The sequence below is a fragment of the Hyaena hyaena genome, unplaced genomic scaffold (assembly GCF_003009895.1).
Source record: "Hyaena hyaena isolate Hyena2069 unplaced genomic scaffold, ASM300989v1 scaffold_28, whole genome shotgun sequence".
NCBI lineage: Eukaryota > Metazoa > Chordata > Mammalia > Carnivora > Hyaenidae > Hyaena > Hyaena hyaena.
The window spans coordinates 1169615-1191590 of record NW_024080660.1 but is presented as its reverse complement, the minus strand read 5'-3'; the positions used below and the strand labels follow the sequence as shown (position 1 = coordinate 1191590).

The 21976-nt window shown below is 56.2% G+C and overlaps 1 protein-coding gene and 1 long non-coding RNA gene across 5 annotated transcripts in view; one reads left to right on the top strand and one right to left on the bottom strand.

The window, feature by feature from the left end:
- KIF21B (kinesin family member 21B) overlaps nucleotides 1-14709 on the top strand; it is a 49440-nt gene extending 34731 nt beyond the window's left edge. The window contains exons 27-35 of one of the 4 annotated variants that reach the window (XM_039227467.1): nucleotides 762-875; nucleotides 2537-2575; nucleotides 4547-4683; nucleotides 5626-5806; nucleotides 7004-7168; nucleotides 7497-7614; nucleotides 8470-8640; nucleotides 9187-9386; nucleotides 10530-14709. In XM_039227467.1, coding sequence (XP_039083398.1) covers nucleotides 762-875; nucleotides 2537-2575; nucleotides 4547-4683; nucleotides 5626-5806; nucleotides 7004-7168; nucleotides 7497-7614; nucleotides 8470-8640; nucleotides 9187-9386; nucleotides 10530-10584 — 1180 coding nt within the window. In that variant the 3' untranslated portion in view covers nucleotides 10585-14709. Of the gene's footprint in view, nucleotides 1-761; nucleotides 876-2536; nucleotides 2576-4546; nucleotides 4684-5625; nucleotides 5807-7003; nucleotides 7169-7496; nucleotides 7615-8469; nucleotides 8641-9186; nucleotides 9387-9920; nucleotides 10099-10529 lie in introns of those variants that run through there. The other 3 variants (XM_039227464.1, XM_039227468.1, XM_039227466.1) reach the window with 3 other exon arrangements.
- Nucleotides 14710-18750: 4041 nt separating this feature from the next.
- LOC120228868 lies at nucleotides 18751-20675 on the bottom strand. Its single transcript, XR_005527615.1, has 3 exons — nucleotides 20582-20675; nucleotides 20132-20191; nucleotides 18751-18795 (listed from the first exon to the last, which is right to left on the bottom strand). It is a non-coding gene; the product is annotated as an uncharacterized LOC120228868 (long non-coding RNA).
- Nucleotides 20676-21976: the final 1301 nt, after the last annotated feature.

Here is a 21976-nt window from a genome sequence, read left to right as displayed (position 1 = left end):
TTTAATTTTTTAATGTTTTATGGATTTCTGAGAGAGAGAGAGACAGTGTGAGCAGGGGAAGGTCAGAGAGAGAGAGGGAGACACAGAATCCGAAGCAGACTCCAGGCTCTGAGCTGTCAGCACAGAGCCCAACGCGGGGCTCAAACCCACTAACTGTGAGATCGTGACCTGAGCCGAAGTCAGACGCTTAACCTACTGAGCCACCCGGGCGCCCCTAACACATGTATTTTCTACATAAGACACGTTACAGCCTTCACGTGCTTAGACATGTGCCAGACAGCCCTTCAGCACTATGCTTTGGGGGTCTTTTAAACAGTGAAAACACCAACAAAAAGCACAAAAATGCAAAAAACATGGCCCTAAATAGACCACAAAGAAGGTTGCTTGTTACAGTATGAGAGCAAGAAGGCAGATTGTCGCCTCATTTGACTTCTGCTGAGAACATGTGCATCTGCAGACTTGAATTTTTGGCTGCTCTGCCCCATGTCTGGGAATGACCCCAAAGCACCGTGAGAGTTAATTTGGGATTACAAATACATTTTAGTGCGCAGGTAAACCCCCAGGTATAGAATCCACGAATAATGAGGATGGACTATTTCAGAACAGCATGTAGGAGCTGAATCCGGATCATTGCACAGCAGGCCCCGCCCTGCGGGCCTTAGAGCCAAGACAGAAGGTGGTGCTGGAAGCACAGCGCGGGTGTGGGTCTGGGGGCTGGACGTGTGGTCACTGACACATGCTGCTCTGTCCCCACTCACCAGGTCCACAGATGTGGGATTCACGCCCCCCTCATCCCCTCCTACTCGGCCCCGCAACGACCGCAATGTCTTCTCTCGTCTCACCAGTAACCAGAGCCAAGGGTCAGCACTGGACAAGTAAGAGCCAGGGCGGGCCAGGGAGGGCGCCGCAGGCAGGGCCGGTCAGCTGGGCAGACCCTGAGCACGCTGCTCCAGCCTCTCGGAGAGATGAGGCTCTGAAGCTCTTCTGCCGGTGTCTCTGTCCTTTCTATTCTAACTGTGGACCCTTCCTTTCCCCCCCGGCATGCTGGGACCTCAGAAGAGGGCAAGAAGGAAGCCACAGGGACAGGGGGCAGTCAGGTGGGGATGTCTGCACAGGTCCAGCCCCCCACAGGGCCTCACCAGAACTGCGCCTTGAGTCCTCTGCTGATTCTCTTTGACTCTTGGATTTTTCTCCTAAGCCCTTTCACGGGACTTCAACCACTCCTTCCCTGCCACACATGCTCAGGCGAGGTCCCGGTGGCCCTTGCGCACTGTCCCAGTAGAAAGGGACTCCCTAATTGCCTTCACATGACAGGATCACCCCGACTGATGTGTTCATTTCCCGTTGGGCTGCTGTGACTATTGCTAGCCCAGTGGGTATTAACAACAATCTTGTGCATTCAGAAGGCACCTTCACTATGCACCTGCTTTCATATATGTTATTCATGTAGACTGTAATCAACCATGAGAACTCTCTTACCTATTTTACAGAAGAGGAAATGAGGTCTAAAGAGGCCCAAGGACATTTACCTAGAAAGTGGCAGACATGGGCCTCTGACGTGCTTCAGCATCCGTTCCTCCCAGTGGGACTCTGCCTTGGGAGAGGGGGGACCCTGTCGTCCCTGTGCTCCCTACACTCTGGACCTTGCTTCGGCCCTCTGCAACTCTCTGCGGCCTCCAAGAGGGCTCTTTTCTTGACTCCCTAAAGCATCTCTGTCCTGGCAGGGAGGAAGGGGGCAGAGCTGTTGTTCAGGGGAGCCCAGGCTAGAAGGTGCTAGGTCTCACACCGGGTACCTGACAGCAGCCCCTCCCCACAGAAATGTCCCTTGCCGGGTCAGAATACGACTCCCTCCCCAAACCCACCATGGCTCAGCTTCCGTTTTGGAAGGGGCGAACTAAGCCTAGACCACGCCAACCAGGGTGCCCCCACCCACACCGTACCTTTACAGTCAGCAGGTCCCTTTTCCAGAAGCATAGAAGTGGGACTCTGGCCATTCCAACCAGGTTGTCTTGCAGACCTTGGCCCCGTCCGGTCGACCGGGTCTTGGGGCCCATGTGTGGTAGAGACTCAGCTCCCAGGCACATCCCAGTGGGCTTGCTGGGGACAGTGGGCTTTGTAAATAAGGAAGTCCCTGAGGAAGCCGTGGAAGAAACCAGCTCCCGGAGGAGAGGTAGGAGCAGGCATGGCTTCCTCTGGCCTCGGGCACGTAGGGACGTTGCTGGTGCAGAGCAGGGCGCCGCAGCTTGTACCATGGGGCAGCCAGGGGCTTGCAACCAGCAAACAACCCACGAGCTGAAATGTCTTCCCGGAGCGTGGCCCTCTCCTCACTCCTACCCTGTTAGCTGAGGGTCCCCCGGCGGCCGGCCCCTCCCCACCTCCTCTCCTGCTGTCCCTCAGCGCCCTTGCCCTCTGCCTCTCCCTGCTGCCCTTGAAGAGAATAACCCGCCCTCTGACCCCCCACGCTGCTGCTGCCTCTGCCATCCCTTCGTGTGTTTTCCTCTCTCCCCTAATCCAGCTAATTTTCTGCCCTCCCCAGGTCTGATGACAGCGACTCCTCTTTGTCGGAGGTCCTGAGGTACACACAGAATGTCTCCCGTGTTGGCTTCCCAGCTCTCACTCTCTACTCTCTCCCCTCTCTGCCTCTCACTGCACCTCCCCTCCCGCCTGCACACCTGCGTCCTCAGCATGCCGCCCTCCCCCCTGGCCTGCCTCCCCTCCTCCGTGGTTCCTCCCTCTCAGGGTCGCTGCGTGGCCTCCGGCTGGAGCTGGGGGCTTGGGGAGGGGCGCACAGTTGCTTGCCACAGACGCTGCTCTCTTCTCCTTATCACCTGGGCAGGGAGGGGGAGAGCATGGGAGCCCGGGGTTGTCTGGGGCTGGGACCGAGCTCTGCCGAGGGGCTAGGGTGAGGGGCAAGGCTGGGGAAAGCCTGGGGGCCTGCAGGGCCCAGCTGGGCAGGTGTCGGTGGCTGTCCCCAGCGTCCTCGTGACCTCAGCTTGTGCCCGTGAGGTGCACAGCTCAGCCCTTGGCTCTGAGAGGAGCAGCAGGGGGTGAGGGAGGGCGGTGCCCGCTGCCCACACCTCCTGGTATGTGGACCTGGGTGCCAGGAGACCTCTTTGCCCAATTTTGGGAAGAGCAGAGACCAGTTTCCACAGCGACCCCGTTCTACCCCTACTGCGAGGAGCGTGTCCTAGCACCCGGTGGGCCTGAGCTCCTGCCAGGCAGATCGTCACCCCTGGGCCGAGAGCTCCCTCCAGCTCTCCCAGAGCGCCCACCGCTCACCGCGTCTGCTGCCCAGGCTATTGACCTGTCCGCAAGCCCGCCGGCAGGGAGCGAGGCTTTGCCACCATGAGCAGCTAGCCAGCCTACCAGCCTCTCTCACTGAGGAGGGTTATCCTTGTGATGCACTTTGCCCAGCGGCCTTGGGCTTTTTCTGCAGCCACACAGCTGGGCCCAAACCAGTGTCGGAAGCAGGCAGCTGTGGGGGCAGTTCACATGTGTGTGACATCCAGCTGGCCCCTGGCCCTGTCTGATTGCTGTCCTTGCAGGGGGGCCCGGCTGAGTCCGCGGGGCGGTGAGAAGCCCCGTGGAAGGAGCACCGGGCACTTCAGCAGCCCATCGGCCACGGCGTCACTGTCAGGAGCCGTGTTCTCTTTGGAAAAGAGCGAGAACATATTTTTAGACTTGCACATAACTTGGCCGGGGTCTCATTACAAAAGACCTTCCCTGAAGGGGGAAAAAAGTCCCCAGAACCTCCAGCAGGCTGGCGTAGTAGAATCCTCCTGCTCACTGAGGACAGACCCTATACTCCCTTCCAGAATGTTCATGGGAAACGAGGAGGCGCCTCTCGGGGTGCATATGGCCTCATTTCCCAAGGAGCCCTAGGCATCCCTAACCCAGAGCTGAGCTGGGGGCCCCTAAAGGGATTAAATTAGGCCTTTGTAAATGACAGTCGCAGGTCTGACCACGCAGGTCCAAAAGGGGCCCACGGGTGGGTGGGAGTGTACGTGTGTGCACAGGCACGCGTGTGTACATGCACCGGTCCCAGAAGTCGCTGTCACATGGCACCGAGGTGGTTGGAGGGTGACAGCCCGAGCACCCCCCCCGCTGTGACCCTCACCTCCCCCTGGGTTCACTGCAGCAGCAGCAGGGAGTCAGAGTTAGTGCAGGAGCCGGTGCAGCCCTGGGGCCTCGGCCCTGCCTAGCAGGGCGTCCGTGCACTTAGGTCTCAGGATCTGGTGGGGCAGGCACCAGATGGGAGCTCCCCATGGGCAGGGCCCATGTCTCCTTCCTGCGGTGCCCAGCACACGGCTTGCTCCCTCAGAAGTGCTCGAGATGGTGACTGACAGGCTGTTGTTCAGACAGCCCGTCCCCACCTGCAGAGCCTATTCCCAGCTCTCAGACTGGTGGCATTTGGCCGGAGTCTCTGGCGTCTTCTTCATTAGGCCTAGTCCTCTCTCTGTACACCCCCTCTTGCCTGTGTACCTCACCCAACCTGTCCTGAGTCTCCCCGGCTGACAGGTGCCCCTCTCTCCTCTCTCCTGGGAAGGGGCATCATCACCCCCGTTGGAGGAGCCAAGGGTGGAAGGACGGCCCCGCTGCAGTGCGTCTCCATGGCCGAGGGCCACACCAAGCCCATCCTCTGCCTGGACGCCACGGACGAGCTGCTGTTCACAGGGTCCAAAGGTGAGCAGAACCCAGCCTGGCCGGGTAGCGTTAGGCCTCACCCCCACCCCTGCTTCCTTTGGCAGAATGGGCTGTAAAGATGAAAACACAGAGCCCCCAGGAGTTGAGGAGGTGGGGTCAGCTTGCTCACTACCTTGTCTCATGTCTCCTGCCTTGGCTCAGGGATGCCTGGCTTGGGTGCCCTTGACCAAGTCTCCCCTCGTATAGCTCCCCGTGGTAGCTCCATCCAGCATTTCCTTCCAGAGCTTCCTCAGAAACTCCAGGAAGCTTCTGGGGTGCCCCACCTTGTCTCCTCATCCCAGTCCCCCAACACTACTACCCCCTGACATCTACTCCATCACATTCGTCTAAGAAATCTCTGTGATCTTGACAGCAGGACCTCACAAAGTCACAATTAATCACAGCAGCAAAATCAGGAAAGTTTTACCAGCAGAAAGAACAGTTCTGCAGGAGACCTGTCAATAGAAACACAATCATTAATACATATGTATGTGCATGGCGAGAAGGGGCCGAGTCATCCATCTAGGTGTGATTTGTTGATTCCAAGTTTTCCCCATAAGATTTGCTTGCCATTTGTTCATCAGTCGTGTCAGCTATTAGCAATTGTAGGGATAGATACCAAAAGCTTAAGAATTTTATTTTAGCCCAGGGCACCCTAGCAACACACAGAACTCTGGTCTTTGTATAGAGTTTGCTTGAGAAACCCTGGCCTATGGTTCTAACGGACTTCTCTCTGGAGTGTTTCTTTGCGCACACACACCATGTGAGCATGCGCGAGCCCATCTTTCTCTCCCTTGGCCCTAGGGCTCCTCCCTCTAGATGTCTCTGGACCGTCTCCCCCACATCCACAACCCCTGTGTAGGGGGAGCGTGCGTTACCTGGCCGCCGCTAACTGGCATCTGTCCTCCACCCCCCACCCACCTGTCTCCCTGTCCCTTACAGACCGCAGCTGTAAGATGTGGAACTTGGTCACAGGCCAGGAGATTGCAGCACTGAAGGGCCACCCCAACAACGTGGTGTCTATAAAGTACTGCAGCCATTCTGGGCTTGTGTTCTCCGTGTCTACCTCCTACATCAAGGTGTGGGACATCCGGGACTCAGCCAAGTGCATTCGGACCCTCACGTAGGTACTCCCCCAGCTGGTTCACAGGGGTGGGCTGGGTGCTGGTGCTCAGCCCTGGTGACCTACTCAGTATAGCCAAGGCCAGCTACTTGGGCACAGAGGCCCTTTTGGGCACATGGATTTGACCTGAATCTGAGGGACAAGGTGAGATTCCCTGGACTGGGAGACAGCGCCCCGGGCAGCATCTGAGTGAGCCTTAGGACTGTTTAGCCCCCTTGCTTCATCTCAGCCTCCTCGGCCCTGGCCCTGGCTTGTGCCAGGCATTCCCCTAGGAGTCTGAAAGGCGGGCTGGGAATCAGGGGTGCTCAGCAGGCGGCGGCAGGCTCCAAAGCCGCGTTGGCCACCTATCTGCCTAAATGAGCCACCAGAGCTGCTCCTGATCCCTGACCCTGACAGTCTCAGGCAGACAGACATGTGGGAGACAGACGTGAGACAAGGGCTCCTGCAAAATGAAGTTATTTCCTAGCTGAAGTCATGCTTCTTCCTTGTGTTTACGTTATAAGCTGTAATCTGTTATTTAACTTGATCCTTAAAAAAGACTAAACACGGAGGCTTCTTAGGGCAGTGAATCTCCCCTTTGTGAGGCTATAATGGTGGATACAGGTCATTATGCATTTGTGCAGACCCGCAGAGTGTACACCACGAGTGAGCCTTCATGTCAGCTGTGGACGCAGGGGGGTTATGCTGTGTCAGTGCGGGTCTGTCAGTTGTAGCAAACACGCCCCCTTCTGGTGGGGCTGTTGGTAAGGGGGGAGGCTGTGGATGTGTGGGGGCAGGAGGAGATGGGAAACCTTGGCCTCAGTTTTGCTGTGATCCTATAACCTCTTTAAGACTAGCCTTTTTAAAAAACCAAAGAAACTCAGTGAATGGAATGGGTATTATCCCCTCTTTTTAAAGACGAGGAAACTGAGACTCAGAGAGATTAAGTGTTTTCCACAAGACCTTGGTTCAAACCCAGTCCCCTGACTGAGTCTTACCATCTTTTTCTGCTGGGGGTGGAGTGGCACTATTCCCCTTGGTCTTACTCACGTTGGACCAGAAACTCCTAGGGGAGAGCTTGGCTCCTCTCCTTCAGTCAGGGAAGGCTTCCTGGAAGAACTGGGTTATCAGGCCTGGTCTGAGTGGGGTTTGCTCAGCTTCCTGCCTGTGTGGATGGACCGCCTTGATCTCTGACCTTGCCTTCCTTGCTTGTGGCAGGTCCTCGGGCCAGGTGACCTCAGGTGACGCCTGTGCTGCCACATCCACCCGCGCCATCACCAGCGCTCAGGGGGAGCATCAGATCAACCAGATTGCCCTCAGCCCTTCGGGCACCATGCTGTACGCCGCCTCGGGCAATGCCGTCCGCATCTGGGAGCTCAGCAGGTCAGGGGGAGGCTCAAGGAGCAGCAGGGGGCGTGGCGTGGCGGAGGCAGGCACGCGGGCTCAGCTCCGGGCTGAGCACACCTCAGGGCTGGCAGGACCCCATGCTGTTGGGCTCCTGTCCAAGATACAGGAACCGTGTTCCCTGAGATCCCTGCGACCCAGGGCAGCTTGTGTCTAGATCCTTCATCTTGCTTTGAGGGAGGAGGCAGAGTGCCCTGGCCAGACCTCTTCATTCTAGGACAGACCCCCTCCCCCCGCCTCTGCCGCCACAACCCAGGGCTCCCTCTGATCCATCTTCCCCCATCGGCGGGCCTCTCCCCACCCGCAGGTTTCAGCCCGTCGGCAAGCTGACTGGCCACATCGGCCCTGTGATGTGTCTGACGGTCACCCAGACGGCCAGCCAGCACGACCTGGTGGTGACCGGCTCCAAGGACCACTACGTTAAGGTGCCTGAGAAAGCCTCCCTCTGTGGCCTGGGGCAGGGGGTGGGGGGCATTCTCTGCGTTTCTTCTGCCCTCCCTCCCCCCCCTTCCCTCTGTCACCTTGGGAACACTCATGACAAATACTGAGACTTCTGGGGATTTATGCTGAAGAAATCACCCCGAAGAAGCAAGGAGATATGTGCGGAAAGTAGATTGCAGCGATATTTTTGCAAATGGTGAAGAATTTAAAACAACCGGAATGTCTCAGGGTAGAATAGCAGTCACGTAAATTAGGGAAAACCCGCCGAAGGGGTTGCAGTGCATCTTACTAAAGTGATAAAATGAGAACAAAACACAAAGGATACAAAACAACCTAGTTTTGTTCGCTCCCCGATTATATCACTGAAAGCCGTATGTACACAGTCAGAAACTGGAAAGCGGTAGAGAAGCAGAGGGTGGTTGCTGTTATGATGAATGTTTTTATTTAAAGTTCAAGCAATATTTATTTAAAAGTAGAAGGGATTTAAAAGGAGGTTCACAGCCCAAACCCACCTTTCTCCGTATCAGCCGCATGTTGAGCTGTGGGGTCACCCCTGCATTAATTTAAGCCAGTCTCCCGCTCCCCCGCTGCCCCAGTCCCCTTAGGAAGGGCCAAGACCTGAGCCTTCAGAGGCCTCCGTCTTTGAACGAAGCAGTGTTCCTCCCAGACCCCTCTCCTGCTGGGGACACCTCTCTCCCCCAGGACAGTGGCTACGGCCCTCGGCCGGGCAAACTGGGTCTGTGGGATCCTAGGGACCACAGTGCTGTGTGAGAGCAGCTGGCGGCCCTGGCCCTTGCCCGCCTGCCCCGGGCCCTCCCTACCAGCCTCTCCTCCCGCAGATGTTCGAGTTGGGTGAGTGTGTGACCGGCACCATCGGCCCCACCCACAACTTTGAGCCCCCGCACTACGACGGCATCGAGTGTCTCGCCATCCAGGGAGACATCCTCTTCAGTGGCTCCCGGGATAATGGCATCAAGAAATGGGACCTAGAACAGCAGGAGCTCATCCAGGTGTGGTGGGCGGAAGGGAAGGGAGGACGCTAGGGTGAGGCTGTTCCCCAGTCCAGGTGGAGCCTTGGGGACCCAGAGTCTTGGGCCAGAGCCCCCCCTGAAGCTTTCCTGTTCTCCACCCTCTTCCCCTTTGTGTCCACTCCCCTGCCTCCCTGCAGCACGCCGCAACCCCCTCCCCCCATACTCCCCGTTATGCAGCTGATTTCAGGCAAGGGGGCTGCTCTCAGCCCCTAGGTTTGACTGTAAAGCTGTCACCATGTTCCCTTTCCTGGAGCATTTAACCCTGGGAGGCTGGAGGGTTCTCCACTGCTCTAGTCCTTAGGTTTTCCCCCGGGATGAGGGGGCCAAAGGACCCATCTCTGGGACCCTGTTGTCCCTACTCTGGACCCACCTGGCCTGTCTCCCGGACTGGAGATGTCTGCCTGCCTGGGGACCCGAGGGCCCCAGGGGATCCGGGTAGCTGTCCTTCATGGGCGCAGGGTCCTCTGCCGGCTTCTGCTCGCTCAGCACTGCCCCCAGCCATCACTGGCCCTGCTCCTTCCGCAGCAAATCCCCAATGCACACAAGGACTGGGTGTGTGCCCTGGCCTTTGTCCCTGGCCGCCCCATGCTGCTGAGCGCCTGCCGCGCGGGCGTCATCAAGGTCTGGAACGTGGAGAACTTCACGCCCATCGGAGAGATCAGGGGCCACGACAGCCCCATCAACGCTATCTGCACTAACGCCAAGCACATCTTCACTGCCTCCAGGTGGGTGCTAGGCAGAGGGTCTGCCTTTGTCCCCCACCCCTCTCCCTGGTGTGGGCGGGGCTGGCTGGGGAGCCTCGGGGCCCCTGCGGTTGTCCCAACAGGCTTGGTTCGCGGAGCAGACCCCACTGCGCCCGCTAGCCTGTGCTAGCCTTCAACGAGTGCCCCCCAGGGGCAGGGGAGCAGGAAGGTGCTGGGCCCCAGGTCAGGACTCACTCACTTGTCTGCAAGCCTTTCCTGCCCCTCACACAGCAGCCCCCACCCTGCGGTCTTTATCTCCCCCCCCCACCACCACATCACCTCAGTCCACGAATCTCAGGCCACAGAGCAGGCCTGCCACCCCCTGGACCTGCCTCTTTCCCGCCCCAGCTCTGGTCCCCATCCAGGGGATGGCCAGGCCCTCTGTCCCACAGGGGAGCGCCTCAGAGGGGTCTCTTCTTTTTCCTTCTTGTCCGACCATGTCCCTTCTCTCCCCTCTTCCCCTCCCCATCACCTCTCGCCTCTCCTCTCTGCCTCTCTGCCTCTCTCCCCCAACAGTGACTGCCGGGTAAAGGTGTGGAATTACGTCCCCGGACTCACCCCCTGCCTTCCTCGCCGGGTCCTGGCCATAAAGGGCCGAGCCACCACCATGCCCTGACACTCCCCTCCCGTCTCCTCTCTCATTCCCCCCTCTTTCCTTTTCCCTCTCTTTCTCCACTTCGGTCTGAGCTGCTTCTCAACGGTATGAGATTATTTTACTCCTCCTCCCTACTCTCCCTTCACGCCCTGCCTGGCCCGCAGAATGCCCTGCCTGCCCCTCTTCCTCCCACCCTCCTCTTCCGAGCATGACCAGTGGGACAGGCCCCCCAGGATGGGGTGCCAGGTGGCAGAAGGCAGAGGGCAGAGCGGCCAGGCCTGGACAAACCAAAACAACAACGAAAGCCCATGATGTGAATTCTCTCGGGGACCTTGGGAGCACAGGCCCTCTCCCTCTGCCCAGCAGCCACCCCTCCACCCCTGCAGTCCGCCCGCATCCTAAGCAATGCTTGCCCTTTGGCCGCAGCCACATTTGGGGAGTTTGGGGAATCTGGCCCATCCTTTGCTTTGGGTGTAGCCAGCCGGGCCCGCTTCACGAGCTGACCAGTCCCCCCCTGTCCTCCACCCCAGTGACCTGACGGTGAAGTTCTGGAGTGTACGGCGGTTACCCGGTGGCCCACCCTAGGAGTACACAACAGTCCTCGCCTTGGCTATCCTTCAGAGGATGGCCCCCAGACCCTCGGCCCCCGGCAGCCTGGACAGCACAGAAGGGAAGCTGTGGCCTGACGGGGCCAACTGCCCTGGGGACAGAGGGTGTGGGCATCGGGTGTTGCTCCTTTCCTGTTTTCCTTCCTCTCCCTTGACCTTCCTATGGGATACTGTCCCCTCAGTCCCTCCCCTGCCTCCTGGGGAGAGAGGGAGGTTGGGGGGGGAATTTAAGCTGTGAAGCCAAAGGGCATTTTCCCTCTCATTTCTCTCCCTGCAGCCCCTGGGGCTCCCCTTGCCCTCCCTCTGGCCACATTTTCTCCTGCTGAGCTGGCCATGACCTTCCTCAAGCCGCTGGCCCAGTGGTGGGGCCCCATCAGGGAGGCGAATCATCCCCAGCCCCTGCTGCGCCCCCTCCGATGAACAGGCCTCCCCCTATACCCCCTCATGCAGCCTCTGGAGCCCCTGCACCTGCCTCTGAGCCCAAAATGATAGTCCTCAGGTAACCATGGAAACCAGGTGGAGGCAGCTGGGCTCTGAGGCTGACCCTTAGCCCCTTGGTCACCAACAGCCATTCCCAGTTGACCCCAGAAATTCCTTGGGGTCCCTTTCTGATGGGGCCAAGGTAGAGCTGCTAGAAAAAATTTCTTTTGGGGAGATGGGCAGAAACACTTCAGCTATTTAATTTATTTTTTTTTTTTATTTTTATGTTTTGCTGTTGCCTCCTGGAAACTGACTTGAAGTCTCTCCCCACATGTTCGTTCCCTCTGCTCTTGGGGGCCGGGACTCCCAAAGGGAATCCGCCCTACCAGCTCTCCAGGACCACCTCCCCTGTTTGCTTTGCAGCTCGGGCCTGTCCCCAACATTGCCCCCAGGGACCATTCTAGCGCACCCCTGACCTCTAGGCCGCCTGATGCTTCAGTGCCTTCCTCCACCCCGGGGCCTGGCACCCATGCTGGGCAGCCTTACACCAGCCATGCCCGCGGCACCACATGTGTCTTTTCACTCGCGGGGTTTTATGCCCGCTGTCCCCCAAAGGCTGGGGAGCTCCCCCCCACAGCCCAGGGCCAGGGGTCCCTTGTTCCCAATGTCCCATGTGGGCCACGTAGGAAGCAGCTCAGAGGATTATGTCTACCAGGAAGTGGCTTGGATGGTGAGGATGGCCCGGCCCCCTACCCAGCTCACCTGTGTTTTCACCCGGACTGGGCAGCAAGTCCTTCCAGTCTCTTTCTCTCTGGTTATTCAAGAGACACATTTTCAAGCCTTAAAGCTGGCATGGGGCAAGAGGTCATCCTCTTTAGATTAGCAGCAAAGAGGGAGTTCATTCGTTGTTTCTTTTTGCCTTGGGGCTGTGGACTCAAGGTTCCAAGCATGTGGTTAAATCTGTGTTCCAGCTCCCCCTGTCGGGGCAATTCTGAATTTACAGGATCAGGCCTTGGGAGGAGTCGCAGGACATCCGTCCATCCCTGGGCTCCAACCCCCCACTGTTTTTCCAATGCTTAACTGGTCTGTGCATCCTGTCCGCATTGAGGCGGGGCCAGGAGCCCCAACTCTGTTCTGAGATATGCAGTGACTTTTAGACTTTCTGGAGGTAGCTCTGTGTTTGTCCTCTGTGCCTCTCCCTATTTGGTCAGGGGATTGGAGCCCCCTCGGTGTGGTACCAAGCATGGGAGGGTGCTGGCGCCCTGGGCCGAGGAGGCTGTCTTAGCTGTGAAAGGGAAAAACACCTGTGGGGGCCTGAGTCCCCAGCTCTGCCTCCACCCTGTTCAGAGCTGCCCCTGAGGCTAAGAAGGCTGTCCTGCTGTGAGTGGCCCCTGCTGGACACGGTGGTGGAGTCTGGGTCAGCTCATGTGCAGGAAGCACATACCCTTGAATCCTGGCCTCCCTAAGGAGCCGGGGACAGTCTGTCTGTGATGGCTGGAAATCCTTCCTCCTCCTCTGGCCATCACGGGGGGGGGGGGGGGGGGGGGGGCGTGCCCAGCAGCTCCCTCGGCCGCTTGGAAGTAAGCACCTCTCCTCCTCCCCATCCTTCTCCCCACCTGATGAGAAAGCTTCAACCTTGCAACCTGTAAGAAAGAATCTGTCTGCATGACTGTTTACAAACTGTAGAAACAGAAAAGACTGCGGTGCCCGCATGGGCCAGGGAAGCCCCAGCCTGAGGCGACTGTACTGTAGCTGCAAGGCCTGTTCTTGCGCGAGATGTGACCTTACGGCCTGCGAGAGGTGCTCAGTGTCGTTGCCCATTTCCTGCTGTTTCTGATGGCTCAGCTACCTCATGGCGGGCTGGCTCTGCTGTCCTGGAGAGTATCACTGGTTCTAAACTTGAAGTCCCTTGGGAGCCCTGAGCCCTTCCAAAGCTGTGCTCAGAGAGCGTTGGAGTCTCTGCTTGCTCCTTCAGGGATATCCAAGGTACATAGTTAGGGGGCAGGCCCCCAACATCCTAAAGGTTGGAAGCACAAAATGGTTGTGATTTGAGCACAATAGTAAGGCTTGTGACAGGTGGCCTGGGCAGACCTGGGTCTGGGAGGCTCGTCCTAGCTTGGCTCTGTCTAGAGGTCGACTGAGTATGTCTGTGTCTGGAGGGGCCTGCCCCCGCTCAGACCAGGGCTCGGCCCGTGGCTTGTCCTAACTCTGGGCTCATCATATGACTTCTTACTTTTCTTTGCCCGTCTGCAGCCTTGAATCGGGGCCACCGGTGGCCCAGCCACATCAGAATGTGTGGGCCCTGGAGTAGCTCCCTTACTCGACCCCACACCCTAGATCTTTAAATGCCTGAGCCCAGGCTGGGTCCCAGCCCTACTGAGCCTAAGGAGCCCAGAGCCACGGTGCCTGTCATCTGGGCCGAGCCCCCTCGAATGCTTTTGAAGCTGACCGCCCATGGGCTGCTCCACACAGTCCCGCGCCAGGCTCTGTTCGCAGTATTAACCAGCTCGGTGTTTGCTTTCATCTGAGTGGCTGGTCCCTCCAGGACAGCCAGAGTTCCCCAAGGGAGCACCTGGAGCTGCCTTTGGAGATTACCAATAAAGAGGAAAGACACACCCAAGCCTTTGACGTGGCCGCGGCGCCACCGTTAGCCCCTTAGGAGGGGACGTTTGTGGATCTGGGAGAGGTCCCCGCGCCCTCCCACCATCACTGCGGCATCAACCTTGGGCAACCCTTGGGTGTCTGGCCCTGCTGCCTGCCTGGGGCAGTGTCACTTGGGCAGAGGGCAGTTTCAAGCACAAAACCGCTGTAGGGAAGACTGTTGCTGGGACTTTCTCACGCCACCCAGCGCGGTGGAGACGTAGGCAGGCCGCTGCCGTGAAGTCAGAAGTGCCCTGCCCTCTTCCATCATGGAGACAATGCCAACTCTTGGAGGCAGCCTCTGCCACGGTCTGTGCTGGGTGCAGGCACAGCCCCTGTCTTCTTCAGCCCCCGCCTGGGCCCGGTGTGTTCTCTATCGTGTTTGTGTGGGCAGGGCCTGCCCTGGTGAGTTTCTTCCCGCCAAGTGACCCAAATCTGTGGCATCTATTGGCTTGCCATCCTAAACAGGAAACTGCTTATGCTTTCCTAGCTTAGCGCAGCCTCCTGGCCCAGCCTCAGGAGCCAGGGCATGGCCAGTGGCCCCACAGGCCTTCCTCTCCTGGCTCCCACATCCTTCACTGCTCTCTTTGTGCAAGGACAAAAGCTACAAGGAAAGTTCTGTTTTCTACGGCATCTTTGTTCTATCTCCCACCCCCTACCCATTCCCGGCACTCAGATGAACCCCCAGCCCTTACCATACCCCAGTCCGATTTTTCGAACCCTTGTCCTGAGAGCTTTGCAGGGAAGTGGGAACTACTTCCAGAAGAGCCAAGGGTCAGAGAAGACCCCTGAAGTGAATCAGGGCCCTGCCCTGCCCACCAGCTCTTTTCTAGTGCTCACCCCCTGCCCAGGCTGCAGGGCCTCATTTGGCTTAGGCCCTCCTCGCTATGTGGCTAGCACAAGATGTATATGTTTTGTACCTTTGCCGATGACTGTACATAGTGTATGAAAGTTATTTAAGCCTCATGCTGTACATTTCCGTTCCCAGACTGGATGTGTGTGTTCAGAGAAGTTGTCATAAATAAAACCCAAATGACCGTTATCTGTTGTGACGTGGCCCCTGAGAGCTGCCAGCTTTTAGCTGGCAGCCCTTCTCTCGGGTGGGAGGTCGGTGCGAGGCAGGCGGGGCCAGCCTCTGCGTGAGAGTTCCTGGGCTGTGAGTTTGGGGCTTATTCAATTAAAAAGCAGCGTTGAGAGTGTTGCATTCCCTGCAGACTCTATACGTTGTCTCCCGGGACGGGTACATTTGCTAGAAGAGGGCATCAGCATTTAATGAGCACCCACTGTAATCCAGGCACTATTTCGGGCATTCTTCCTTAGCTCTTCACTCCCCTGGGTGATAGGTAGTGTTCTCATTTTCTGAAATGGGAAGGTCTCAACAAGGAAGTGACTTGTCCAGGATCTGAGCTTGGAAAGAGAGAGAGCCAGGATTGGAACCCAGACCTTCCCAGCCACAGTACCCGTTTCCTCTCATGGAAGCATTGAGCGCCTTTCCCAGAACCTGGAGGCTGCCGTGCATGATACATACCGGATATATTTCCTTCCCTTGACACTTAGGAAGAGAAGACAAATATTAAAAGTTCGTAAAAGAAAACATTCATGCAGTGGTCTTGATTTTTGTTTCTAGATCAGTGCTTTTCAATTTTTAAAAACAAATATTTCCTTTTTTCTTAAGGCCCTAAAATCCTGTCTCTGCCTCTTAGTCTCATTATTTTCAACATATAAAGACGTGTAAGAGGACGCCAAGCAAACCTACAATGTGCCCTCCCCCCAGGAGACCAGGATCGTTATGATACACCTGAGATACTCACCTGCGTTTAACTCCATGTATTTTGCCTGTTACCACTGATGTCCAGGAACCCATGGCCCCCATATAATTTTAGATTGTGCTTCATTCGATCTAAAATCAAACGGTCCCATTGACCCTACGTTAGCTCTGCGTGCAGTTATCCAGTTTGCCAGGCTTCGTTCTCAAGAAAACATCTTTAATACAAGTTTCATTGAGATGTAATTCCCATACCATAAAACTCATCCTCTTTTCTTTTTCAGGCTAATGATTTTATTCTGGTTATTTCCATATTCCCTGTCAGGGCCTCGCGGCGACAGACGCCAAACAGGCCTTGAACGAGTGGGTGAGCGAGTGAACAAAGTAAGGAAAGAACGGGCATATTTGGGAGCGCTGAGTTATGGAATGCCATGAAATATCTAAACTGAAGTTGTCCTTTACGTAAGAGTCACCTTCCCTTCCAATAACCACAGATCACGCCACCAACTCCTGGTGATTCTGGCCTATCCCCTGGGCATAGTGGGCTCTGGGGGACCATCTGCATCTTCGTCACCAGCCAAGACTATTCTGAAAGCTTTACTGTCTGATTCTTGCCTTGTGAAGACAATAGGGCCTCCCTCTGCTGTGTTTTCCAAATATAAAACCAAGTTTGTCCTGTCAACCTACACAGTGCTTGCCGGTTATCTAGACCTATGGCTGTTGACAGGTGACCCAGCCGGTGAGTTCTGTGGGGCCGTGGGAGGCAGAAGTCACCGTGGGTGGGAGGTGACTCCCGAAGGGGGGAGGGGGCTCCACCCAAGAGGCTCCCTGGGCCTCACACAGAAGGGTCTCGGTAAGTAAAAGGAGACCCCGAACCACAGAGGGGGACCCCGGTGGGCAGAGTTGCCCTTACTTCCCGAGGCCCTCCAGCAGGCGCAGGAGCCTCCCCACTCTGGGAAGCAAGGGTAGCTTCTAAGGATGGTTGTTTTTGGCTGCCTGACCACGCTTACCCATGCCACCCTCCCGGCCCCACCCCACCCCCCACCGGGTCTTGTCCCGCCCTTTCTCCCCACAGGCTCTTCTTTTACAGAAGATCCCACCCTGTGGGACAGAGCCCACTGTTGACTGTGGGAAGTGACGATTGGGTGTAGCCAGCTGTACGCCTTGGGGGTGGTGGGTGTGGGTGAAACCGGAAAATGGAGGCCCAGGAGCTGTTAAACTTGTCAGGAGCGGGGCCCTGGAACAGACTCCAACCAACTGGTTCTACCTTGTGACTGTGCCGCTCCCCTTGCCCTGCAGAGGGTTTGCCTCAAAAGGTGGTTTTTCCAAACTCAGGCCACCCTGTGTCTTGAAGATGCCAAAGCACGTAGGAGTAGGGAAGCAGGACACCAGGTTAAGGGACACTGTGCTTTCATTCCTCAATGAGGGATTTGGTTTCCTCCCCCCCCCCCGACTTATAATAGTAATATCTGCTTATTATAGAAAATTTGGAAAGAGTGTGAAGTAGAGAAATACTATTTAGGATGAAAGAGCACTTCTCAGAATTTGATAGGAGCCATTCATTGTCAGGCTTGGTGACATCATTAAAGATGGTTTTTCCCAACGCTCTCAATTTACAGATGAGAGGAATTGAGGCCCAGAGAAGCCAAGAGTTGGCCACAATCCTACCAGCAGAGAAATGGCCTTACATACTTCCATTACTTTCCCCATGTGGTCTCTTCCCATCGTGCCTGTTAAAGTGGCTTTACCAACATGAGGGAGTGATTGGGGGGGTGGAGGGGGGCAGAGGGAGGGAGAAGCATCAGAACAGTCTCTGAAGTGGGTCCTGTACTGACACACTTAACCCGATTGTGCTTCGGAGTGCAGGGAAGGGGACGCAAATGTACCACTGTCTTTTGCCCTTATTCTCTGCTCACCTCCGTCTATAAAAAGGTGCAGCTGATAAGGCCCCCAGCGCCAGCCAGTGGCCACTGATATGACACCCAGAGACCAGGCCAAGGGGAGTGCATGAGAAGAGTCTTCTGGCCAGTGCAGCCCCTCGTGTGGGCTGCCTGCCTCCGAGGTTTGTTTGCGAGCAGGACCAGGAGACTCCAGCAGCTGCACCCAGGCTGCGATAGTGCTTGAGGGGCGTGGCCACCACTGAAAGCGGGGCGTGTAGGGGTGGAGAGGTGAGCAAGGGGAGAACTCTGCACGTTCCTGGGGGCTTGGATGCAGGTGACAGAAGCTGAGCACTGCAGGGTGAGAGCCTGAGCATATCTGCCTCGCTGTGGCCCGAGCTCCTTCCCAGTCAGCAGGTTTGGCCAAGAGGGAGACCACATTTTAGGACACTGGGTTACTGTCCTTGTGCCCAGAGCTTTGGGGCCTGGCTGACTGAAGGCTGGGGGTAACAGGTGACCCCTGGCTCAGAGGTGGGGGTGGGGATGGCGTGGGAGTATCAAATTACCCTGTGTAAACCTGAGGATAAACTCCAGGGACTGTCAGACAGCCCTGGGTTAAGACGGATTCTAACAGGAGCCCCAGGAGATAGTCTCCGCTCACCCAGCTCAGCCCTGGGAGTGGGAGGAGGACACATCAGACTCTTTGCACAAATGGTGGCCGAGCTTCCGAGAGCCAGGCCCAAGTGTGGTTACCCGGGCTGTAGTTTGGGCTGTGTCAAGGGGCAGCCCCACTGGTGTTTTTATACAGCTGCCCTGCTGCTGACGGGTACTGTCCAAACTCTCTGATCTCCCGGGATATTTTATGAGCTGACTAATGCCCCTTTAATAATCACTGTCCTGCTTAAACCTGCCAGAGTGGACCCTGCGGCCTGCCGCGGGGAACCCTGCCCAGTGCAACCAGAGTCTAGAATACCCGACGTGTCCCAGTATCACTTTCCTCCCCTTTTGTAGTTCAAGCTGATGTTACTGGAACGTCCCACGCTCCCGCCTTAGATCCCCAGGCTATGTGGGGGAGGGGCAGTAGGGGTGGAGCTGGGAGAGGCCAGCCTGGACCAGGTGGTCACTGTGGAGGAGGCAGCTCACAATGAAGGGCCCTGCCCCAGAGAACCAACTAGAAAGGCCGGGAAACACCGCCACAGAAATTCATGCTTCCTCCTTTTATTACAGAGGTCCTGCAGGGACACACATCCACTTCTAGGGCAGGGCTCTGGGGTCTGGCCCCGCTGTCGCCATTGTCACAGTCTCGTTCGCTCCGGCCAGGACCCAAGGACGCAGGCTCAGGAGTAGCTCTTTCGAGGCCTCCTGGTGCAGAAGCAGGAGGTAGGGGTGTTGACCAGCAGCTTCTCCTTGGCCTCCAGGATGTAGAAGGTCTGAATGGCGAGGCAGCTTACCATGGTGTCCGGGTCTTCCCGCAAGTACTTTAGGGCTGTAACACGGAGACGGCTAAGGTGCTTGGGAAAAGCAATGCCGCTGGGCTGGGCGCAAGGTCTGGGCCCGGCTGGCAGGCTCACGGGGATGCTGTGCAGAGAGGGGCAGCGCAGGGGGATGGGGACCAGTGGCTTTTAAAATATGACCAGGAATTCCTGCTGGGAGGGAGTCCACACTGCTCCGTCCCAAGCACAATGACACGCACCTGCCCCAGGCTCAGGGAGATGTGAAGCCACCTGCTTCTTGTCCTGCAGCCACAACCAACCTATTTGGCCCCCTCCACCAACCCCTCCTGCCCAGCCGCACTGTCCTCTTTTCCGGAGAATACCCCGGAGTGAAGTCCTCTGACTTCAAAGGACTCCGGTTGGTAGCAGGGAACCCAGCAGTGGATGAGGTATGGTGCTTGAGAGAAACAAGGCAGAGGGAAAGGGAAGAGCATGGTGTGGTAAGGGGGTCATGTCTCAGGGTGGTCTCAGGTGGAGGGAGAATACATGGACCATAACAGGAGCAGTTCTGGGTCTCCACAAGGGAAGGGCTGGGAACCCCTGTGTCCCCCAAGTGAGAAATCATCATCATCCAATGATGGCCCTTTTATCAAGAGTTCAAGGACCTGGGGTGCCTGGGTGGCTCAGTCTGTTACGCACCCAGCTCTTGATTTCAGTTCAGGTCATGATCTCACGATCCAGGAGATGGAGCCCCAAGTTAGGCTCTGCACTGACAGTGTGGAGCCTGCTTGGGAGTCTCTCTCTCTCTGCCCCTCCCCCCACTTGTCTGTCTGTCTGTCTGTCTTTCTCTCTCTCAAAATAAATAAATAAACATTAAAAAAAGAAGAAGAAGAAATTAAAGAGTTCAAGGAACCGTCCTCACTGATGAATGGCCTGGAGTGAGGGTGAGGGTGAGTGAGTGGACATGAGGAGCAGAAGTGCTCTGGCCCATGCCCCAAAGCTAACTGCCTTTAAGATGAATCTACCTCTGGCCACCCGGGAAGCTCAGTTGGTTAAACGTCTGTCTTCAGCTCAGGTCATGAGCGCATGGTTTGTGGGTTTATGAGTTCAAGCCCCGCATCGGGCTCTGTGCTGAGAGCTCAGAGCCTGGAGCCTGCTTCGGATTCTGAGTCTCCTTCTCTCTCTGCCCCTCCCCCTCTTGTGCTCTGTCTCTCTCAAAAAAATGAATAAGCATTTTACAAATTTTTTTTTAAAAAAGATGAGCCTACCTCTTCATTCTGTCCAGTGATAATTTTCATGAACCACCTGCCCATTCGCCCTCATTTCTGAAGTGTCCCCACCAACACCACTAATCCTTAAGAGAGGAATAGCGACTGGGTTGCCACTCACCTGTATATAATTCCTCAATTTCATTGGCCTCTTCCGCATCCAGGGTTTGGATGATCTGGCCTACAGGGGCACATGGAGCACTTCAGGGGCCCCACAAAGGCCACAGGACCCTAGCTGCCCCAGCTGTTGTGTCCCTTCCCCAAACACACACCTCCTTTGGGCTCTCTTTCCCTCCCCCAAACTGGCCTTGCCTGGACTTTTCCCACAAGTACAAATCACTTCCCCTTCTTCTGTCATCAGCAAATTGGGCTGGAGGGGGTGCGTATCTCTCTGCACTAAAGATGTCTTTCCTTGGGGTGACATGAAGCAGTCCTCACCAGTCAGCACCCACACCCTGACGTCCCGCCCCTTGGGAGCTTTGCCGGCCCAGTCTGCCAGCACCTGGCCCCTTCTGCTGGAAGGTCCTCAGGCTATTCGAAGCACCTGGGACAAGGACACAGGAAGTGGTACCTGCAAATCGTACAGCTGCCTGGCGGATGGGGGCCTGCGGGCTCTTGAAGAGAGTCAAGCACTGCTTCAGAAACCAGAAGGCTTTGTTTTCCTCCTGCTTCAGCTGTAAGAACAGGAGCCGCATTAGGTAAGGAGCTTATCGTCAGTTCTTCTGCCCGCCCCCCTCAGACGGTCTGCAGACATCTTCTCAGTGCAAAATCCTGTCAAAACATTCTAGGGGTGCCTGGATGGCTCCGAGCATGCAACTCTTGATCTTGGGGTCAGGAGTGTGAGCCTCCCATTGGGTATAGAGATTGCAAAAAATAAATATTTAAAAAAAATTCTACATCTCCAGGCCCTCCCACCTCAGCTCCTGAAGTCTTGTTTCCTTTATGAAGCCTTCCTGGATTGATATGGGGATCGATTTCCCTGTGGGGGGCATGAAACTCAAATAGATTTACCCCAATCTTTTGCTTGCACATTTTTTCCCCTATTCTCCCAACCATAGAGCACTAAACTCAGTTGTTTCCATATTGTTTTCTTTTTCCATATTGTTTATTAATGGCTTGGCTTGAAATCTGCAATCTCATGGTCATCTGCTTTAAACTGCAATGGAATTAATCATGTCTACACCTTTCTGTTTAAACAGAGCCTGGCAGGGCCACATATAATTAAGTGTTTTAATACCTTCCCCTGCCTAGGCATGCACCTACTTCTGCGTTCATCCAGACTCTCTCCCTTGAAGGTTCTGGGGGATGACGTGTCCTGTCTTTTGCAAAGACCACCAACCGTAACCCCATCCCCTGGCTACTCTCCTCCTCCCCCTTGCACTGCAGCCCCAGGTCTTAAATGCGAGGCTACGTCCATGGTTTGTCAGACTTTTTTGGCAGAAAACCTTTTCTTTCAATAAAAATCCTAACTGACCTAATTTTCTGAACCGGCAGAAGAGAGGCTGCTCTGGTCGCAGGTGGAGCAGGGCAGAGCCCCACCCACTGCTCATCTTCCCCAGGTTTGAAGTTACCCTGAGAAATGGTCCGCTTCTTGCATGCTGGTCTCCTTCCTCCACCCCGCTGACCAGATCTGGCTTCACGGTCCCAAGCCAACGGGCACATCCAGTCTTTATCTCCCTGGACTCATTGCTATTGTCACTACACCGTTAACCATCCATTGCTTCCTGAAACTATCTCCTTCCTAAGTGACCACCACCCGCCTCTCCCTCGCCTGGTTTCCTTTCCTAGTTTTCTTCATGGGATCCTTGGAGGTGATGCTTCCTGGGATCCTGATATTGAACCATATGCTTCTCCCTCTATGTGATTTCCCTAGATGGGTGCAACCAGGCTCGTGGTTACCTTGGCCTGCACTACAGATTGCTTCTCTTTGCCTAAGTGATATCCTGCTTTCCACGGCCCCTCTTCC